General features: G+C 38.4%; 1 protein-coding gene across 1 annotated transcript in view; it reads left to right on the forward strand.

The window, feature by feature from the left end:
- adam17a (ADAM metallopeptidase domain 17a) overlaps positions 1–7,628 on the forward strand; it is a 20,229-nt gene that overhangs the window by 1,637 nt on the left and 10,964 nt on the right. The window contains exons 3-11 of the mRNA XM_014014190.1: positions 1,605–1,738; positions 1,823–1,911; positions 2,255–2,444; positions 3,829–3,959; positions 4,059–4,145; positions 4,714–4,839; positions 6,038–6,182; positions 6,364–6,455; positions 6,694–6,846. Of these exons, the coding sequence (XP_013869644.1) occupies positions 1,605–1,738; positions 1,823–1,911; positions 2,255–2,444; positions 3,829–3,959; positions 4,059–4,145; positions 4,714–4,839; positions 6,038–6,182; positions 6,364–6,455; positions 6,694–6,846 (1,147 nt within the window). The remainder of the gene's footprint in view (positions 1–1,604; positions 1,739–1,822; positions 1,912–2,254; positions 2,445–3,828; positions 3,960–4,058; positions 4,146–4,713; positions 4,840–6,037; positions 6,183–6,363; positions 6,456–6,693; positions 6,847–7,628) is intronic.

A 7,628-nucleotide genomic window follows, 5' to 3' on the forward strand; every position in this document is an offset into this window, starting at 1 on the left:
CAGTATCGCAATATATCGGGATATATCGCATCGTGACCCGTCTGTCATGATATGTATCGTATCGCCAAATTCTTGCCAATACACAGCCCTACAACCCAGTGGTTCCCAAACTTTTTAGCTTTTGACTTATTTGATAACAGCAGCAGAGACCTGTGCCTCCAGGTACTTTTGGGTTTTAAACATTGGTATCCAGTCAATTAAACAAACACTTAGTAACAATATTCATTATGCTATGTTGTTATTTAGTCATCTTTTGAATGTAATAAATTCATAAAGTCATTTCAAGACCTCACCTTGATATTTCAGGACCCACAGTAGAGTCCCGACCCCAGCTTTTGGGAACCAATGCCCTAACCCACTGGTTCCCAACCCCGGTCCTAGAGCAGGGGTGGGCAATCCTGCTGCACCTGATTCAGTCACTGAATTGCCTCATCCAAGCTCCGCAGAAGCCTGATAATCACCCGTTCATTCAAATCAGGCGTGTTGAAGCAGAGAAACAAGTAGAACATGCAGGGCTGCGGCCCTCGAGGACCAGGATTGCCCACCCCTGTCCTAGAGGATCACTATCATGCATATTTTAGGTGAACGGATTTGATTTGATAGACCTGATTTGTATGAAAGAATCTAAATCTGAAGAGCAGCTGAGGAGCAGAGAAACAAGGTCTGAATGCTCTCAGGACATAACTGGGATGAATTTTCCCAGACCTTTCAGTGGAGTTCAAATTAGGGTTGACTCTGGGTTATTTTGGCTTTAAGTGTTGTATTCATCAGCTATGTTAACTTAAAGCTGTCGGGTTGTAAACACTGAGTATAGTTTACTAAAATATTCTAAAATTGCAGTTTTTYCCCTAAAAACGAAGACAACAAAGCCAAAATGTTATTTTCAAATCCTTATTTCTAAATCTGAGTTTTTAGCGGTATAAATCACAGCATTCTACTTGATTACTTTCTCTCTTCTCACATTTTYAAAAGACTATAGCAGACGTTTTGCTGATGTTGTTGGTGCTGTCAGTTACCTAASAGCTCTTCTCCATTTTAGTTTTGTTTTCTGTTTTCAAGTCGCTCAAACATCCTCTCATCGTTCAGTCYGGTCATTTTGTCTGAGACTCGGTGGCGACGGTGTCACGTGCTTAGCCTCTTTTCAGACTAGTTGTTCAAATATAAAGACCAATAATTCTTTTAACTGAAGTATAACCATGTGTATCACAATTTGCATAAAAATCTAATAGTATTTTTGCTTTAAACCTAACGTTCCTCCTGAAAAWTTTTCATAAATTTGATGTACGAGTTAAAAATGAATATTGCTTTTTCAGTTTTTCTTTTTRAAAGGCTAGATTGTTAAAAAAACATATGAAACAGTATAATCTGTATCCATATAATTTGTTGTTCTAGAAAGATTAGATGTTTTTGTTTTAAGTGAAGATTAACAATGTTTGAATTTATACTTGAGGAAAAAGACGTGGATGTTATAAGATTTTTTTCTTCACTCTGCTGCCTTTCATTTAATTTTATTTGTATTTTCTTTTTTTTAATTGTACATAGAATTACTTTTGTTTTTTTAAAGAAATGAATAAAATTTGAAATAATTTTTTTTTAAACTTCAGAAATTTCCAGCTGTACTTGACCACAAACACTGACCTTTTTACCGACAACTTCAAAGCTGTGTTTGTTAATAAAAACGGAAGTGAGGAGAAATATGACGTTCAGCTTCAGAACTACTTCACTGGACACGTCGTTGGTGAGTTGGTGGGGGCATTTCTCCTGAAATTTTAACTACACTGTGTTTCTTAGAGCAAAAAGTATGATTTTAAAATTCTTTTAGGCGAGGAGAACTCCCGAGTGCAGGCACACATGGACGGAGATGAGTTTTCTGCTCATATTCTGACAGATGAAGCAGAATATAATGTAGAGGTAAACACCTGAGGGTCTTAAGAGCTTCTGTCTTCTTTAAGTCTGAATAAATTCRCTGTGATTTTTGTATAATTAGTTGGGTTTTGCTTTATTAGATAATGATAATTTAATATTTTCAGGTCTTATGGATCTTCATATAAATATGGAAAAGCAAACAATATGTGGGATCTGTTCTCTTGATCTTTAACAGTTTCTTTATTATATTCCTTAAATCCTGACTTTGTTTTTAGCATTTCTGCTCCCATCTTGTTTTATAGTATTTATTTATTTTTTACTATTTGTCTTTTTTGGTTTGAGAACCTCTCTGATGCAGTCTCTTCCTTTTGTTTTTGTGGGGGTCCAGCCTTTGTGGAGGTTTACAGACTCCCCAGTTGACGGCCGGTTGCTGGTTTATCGATCAGAAGACATCAAGAACCTGAGCAGAATCGTGTCTCCCAAAGTGTGCGGCTACATCAGTGCAGATGTAGAGAACCTCCTGCCTGAGAATACCAGAAGCAGATGGGAAAGGCATAAGGAGGCGGACCTCAGAAACGGTGAGTTCTGCTGTTTATTTGGCTGGAAACAGAGGGTGTCTGAATGAAGGTGCATGTTTGTCCAACCAAGTCCTGTCTTTTTACATGGCAAAGTATAGGAGAAAAATATTCAGCCGTGTGTTTCATAAACCCACTCTTTATCATGTATCTACATACTGTAGACGTTATGTTGAAAACCAAGTGTTTAATCTTTCTGCGCTGCGTTGGAAACGTTGAGCCTGTCGCTGTTTATGTGTGAGAGGAGATATCTGCAACACCTCTCACTGGTTTCTGGTTGGATGAGTTGAGGTGAAGGTTCATATGGAGGAAGCATTAAAATTCATGAAGCCTCTGCTGCGGCAGAACGATGGGTCTGAGTCAGCACTGGCCTCCCACATCTTATTGTGAAGGACGGAGCAGAGCTCTCCCACTCTCCTGAGTAACAGAGAGCCAAGTGCTGCGTGTGATGTAATGCTCAGAATGCTTTCAGCTTACTGTAGCGAGTGTTCGAAGAGTTTGCTGTGCAGTAAATTATTTTGACTCGGAGTAATGTTTGCATCTATTAGAGTTTGTGACCAGTATGTGAGGGTAGGAACGTAGATTGAGGTTCACCTTGCAGCTCAGCTTCCTGTTCAGAGTCCATAATGCTGCAGAAGCTGCATCGATCCTTCTGTAGATCTCAGTCTTTCCTCACTCGTGAACAAAACCCTGAGATGCTTTAACTCCTCCACTTGAGCCAGAATCTCACTCCAATAATAGTCATCTTAAAAATTAATTTACAGACAATCTGTCTTGATGTAAGCTTATAAAACAGGGCTATTTAGCTAAATTGCTCCGGGGGCCACAGTTACTGCAGGTCAACAGCTCAGGGGCCAAACATCCAATAATTAAAATCATTATGTAAATAAACCAAGTATCAAAAAAGATCTGTTACTTTTGAAATAGTTTATTTTTCTGTATTTAATCATGAATACAACATACAGAACCCTATAAAAGTAGTGATAATTAAACAATATCAAAAACAAAAACGCATTATGCCTCATATTTGACACACAAAATATTTTGATATCTCTGACTTTCCAAATCTTTAAAACTAATTTTATTTTCACTTTCATAGTTTTATATTCAACTGCTTGTAATTGTAACTGTCTTGAGCGTTCATAAAAATGGTTTTCACCAGCTTGTAGCCAAGATTCTGACATTTCTGTAGATACCAAACATGTCTATGTTTAACTAAAAGAACTTGGAGTAATTAAAGTAGAAAACTGGGGGTTTGGGCTTAAGAGATGAACGAACCAATTGGCGGCCAAACTTTGGTCACTCGTGGGCCGGATGTGGCCCGCTGCCCGCCTGTTGAGTGGCCCTGTTATAAAATAAAGTCAGAATGTTCTCATTATCTGTGTAGAAACCCTACACCGAGAGAAAAGACAAGCCCACGACCATAAGAAGAACACGTGCACCCTGCTGCTGGTCGCAGACTACCGCTTCTACGAACACATGGGCCGCAAACAAGAGAGCGTCACCCTCAACTACCTGGTCTGACCTCACCACGCCACATTCACTTTGTTTTCTGCAGGAGGGCTGAAAAACTTGTATTGGCTATAATCGGTGACGTCATTTTGTTTCCTGGAACAGATCGAGCTGATTGATCGAGTCGATGACATCTACAGAAACACCTCCTGGAATGATGAGTTTAAGGATTACGGGGTCCAGATCCAGCAGGTGTGTATCTGGATCTACTTTTCCTCCCAAACCTTTTCGTTTTGTGCCTCAGCTTCGGTCATTAGTGGGAAAAAAAATAAAAATAGCTTCAATTTATTCAGCACCACTCCTGGAAACAAGGTTGAAAATAACACAGAGCTTAAGCCAGTTTGTAAAAAAATTACCTTTTTTAGAAAGACATGAGTTTTTTGTTTGTCTGGTAAAATAAAATTATTTATTCCATGTGATAACAAAAAGTGACTTAATTCTGTTTACCATAAATATAAAGAAGGATGTGAACTGTTGCATTGAGCTACAATCTAAATCCCAAACCAGATGGCTAATCTCCTTATCTCCTTTAAATATGCAGCTATAGATCAGAGTTTATGCTATTTTTAACAACCTACTGTTTGTGATGTATAATATGTTTATTACTGAGCTGTTTGTTCCATCTGTGGTTAAAAAATGTTTCAAATGCGTATCTTACTAACAGCACAGATAGATCATTCTGTCTACTTTCTTATTAATAGTTTAGACTTTTATCAGCAGCAGCTGCCCTTGAAGTGTTGTTTTCTGTTGTTCTCATCAGATTATTATTAATAAAGACTCGACACAGCCTCCCTCCGGCACCGCTGCCAAGGGCTGGGTCCACTACAACATGAAGGACAGTCCTGTTGAAGGAAAGGAMGTCTGGGACGTCAAGAAACTTCTGGAGGTGAGAAAGCAAAGAGAAACCTGTGTCCTGGTGCTTAAAGTTCAACATTTATTCAGTAAAAATCTTTAGACTTTGAGGCTTTAAATATTAAAATCAGTCATGAGTTGAGATTTTGAACCAATTTAAGATGCTGGTTTTAAAGATGTGAGCGAGTCAAACATGGTTTGATCGTAGCTTACTTCAAATGTACAGTCGGCACAAAAAAAATATTCTATTTTTCTGGTAAATTTTCTACAAGAAGAAAATGTTAAGTTTGTGGACTGTACAGCTGAAATAATGTTACAGCTCTGGAAAAAGTTAAGAGACCACTGCACAGTTCCCCTGTATTTGGTTGAAAGCATTCCACCAAATATTGATTTCTAAACTCTTCCTGAGTTAAAACATTAGTTTTGTTGTTTCTAAATGAATATGAACTTGTTTTCTTTACATTATTTAAGGTCTAAAAGCACTGCATCTTTGTCGTCATTTTGACCGTTTCTCATATTAATTTCTCATATTGTTTGTTGATGTTTAAATATGTACACACATGTACATGTGTATATGTGCTTTGTTATATATTATGTATAGTGTTTTTTTTTTCTCTTTATTTTGTCTCACCCTCTCCTGTATTGAGCTGTAGCAACATGCAAATTTCCCGACTGTGGGATCAATAAAGTTTTTTTTTTTATCTTATCTTATCTTCTGCAAATAAATAACTAAATTTTTGCTTGGAATTTCAGAGACATGTTGTCAGTAGTTCATAGAATAAAATAATGTTTGTTTTACTCAAACATATACCTATAGAGAGTAAAATCATAGAAACTCATCATTTTAAAGTGGTCTAATCTTTTCTAGAGCTGTATATTTCTTTGTTCTGATAAATCTTCAGCGTTCTCATTTTAGGTTTATTTCAGTCGTACAGTTCACAAAATGTAACGTTTTATGAACGCAGCAATGTGTGCGTTTTATTATACTGTAGTCAGAAACGTCTTTTCCCAATTAGCCAGTAAATCTGGTAAAGCTCAGATGTTCCAGCTTTTCAGCAGCCTTGCAAATCTTGTTGCTCGCTCCAYTCTTGAGACTAATTTATTTCCATATATGAGTAACTCCATTCATTTAAGATAATTGTTTGTTTGAGTTTAATGAGATTCATACTGAGGGTCTGWCAGGTTTGGAACATAAAGAAATGCTAACAGTTCATTCTCCTTGGTTCTAATAGCAATTCAGCTCAGACATCGCCGACAACGCCTCCACTGTGTGTCTGGCCCACCTCTTCACGTACCAGGATTTTGATCAGGGGACTTTAGGTCTGGCCTACGTTGCCCCGTCCAGACCTCACCCACTGGGTGGCCTCTGCTCAGAACGTAAGCATCAGACCCTGCTTGTACACGATGATGGATTGTCTTCCTGCACTTAACGAGTGCTGTGATGTCYGCTTATTAAAGTGAAGTTTAAGGCTGTAGATACAGTATTAAGAGTGTCTAAATTTAAAAAAGATACCCAAAATAACCCGAGATGTTTCTTGTGATTTTCGTCTTGTCGTAGCTTACTACCCGTCCCACACCACCAAGAAGCCCAGTTACCTGAACACCGGCCTGACCAGCACCAAGAACTACGGCAAAACCATCCTCACAAAGGTTTGTGCTCTAGATTTCAGCCAACACGTTACGCAACATGTCACTCGGCCAAGTTAAGACTCGGAGTGGAGCAGATGCATCTTTTGTGTGGGTGTCGTGGGTTCTGATGCYAGCTCGTTACAGTGGATTCATTTAGTTTCCTCATTTCAACGGTTCTTTATTGTTTCTCACGTTAAATGAACACGTTTTTTTCTAAAATAAGATTTTTCTGAGTTGACTCACTRCTCTGGCTCCACAGGAAGCAGATCTGGTGACGACTCACGAGTTGGGTCATAACTTTGGAGCAGAACACGACCCTGATAACATCCTCGACTGTGCTCCCAGTGACGACGACGGGGGGAAGTATGTCATGTACCCCATAGCTGTGAGCGGAGACCACGTCAACAACAAGGTACCCAGTTTAAAGCAAACCCCTGTGGTCAGATAGGAAATGTATTGGAGTTGTTACAGAAACCCTTTACTGCTGAGTCACAGTTGTTCCTGTGAAAAATGACACAGAAATGTGATGTCCCTCCTCCAGTGCCCTCCACAGCCCATATGCATACGACTCGATTCAGAGGATTTCTTCTTCTGTGCTTGGCCACTCTTAAAAGAGAAGAATCATTAGACCTGGGTTTTATCTGGTATAAATCAGTGAAGAACTTTATTTTATTTTTGCAATTTCTTAATATTAATTCCTAAAACAAACAACAAAAAAACAAAACAGTCATAAYTTAACTAAAACGAAGCAAAGAGAATAAAACAATCGTATTACATCTGCCTCCTTTTGAAATAAAAATCATAAAAAAACAGCATCAGGTCCTTCCTGTCTTGTTTGAACAAGGGTTTATGTTGATACATAACGTATTTTTCGGACTATAGGCCGCACCGGACTATAAGTCGCACCCGCCATTTAAAAAAAAAAATCCGCGAACATTAACATATAAGCCGCACCGGACTATAAGCTGCACCCCCAACATAAAAAAAAAACCAGTACACCCAAATTTGCCGTCAAAAAAGTGAATTCAACATCAAAACATAAAAAGCAAACCTTTAGGAATTAAAGTTCGGAGGAATACGGTTCATTTAACTGARCTTATTTTGGTAGTTTTCTTTAACAGTTTCTGGTCCAACAAAAATTCTCATTCATTGTCCTCCGGCGCACTGAAACCATCGAAGTCCTCTTCAGTGTCG

This window comes from Austrofundulus limnaeus, unplaced genomic scaffold (genome assembly GCF_001266775.1).
Source record: "Austrofundulus limnaeus strain Quisiro unplaced genomic scaffold, Austrofundulus_limnaeus-1.0 Scaffold2, whole genome shotgun sequence".
Lineage (NCBI taxonomy): Eukaryota > Metazoa > Chordata > Actinopteri > Cyprinodontiformes > Rivulidae > Austrofundulus > Austrofundulus limnaeus.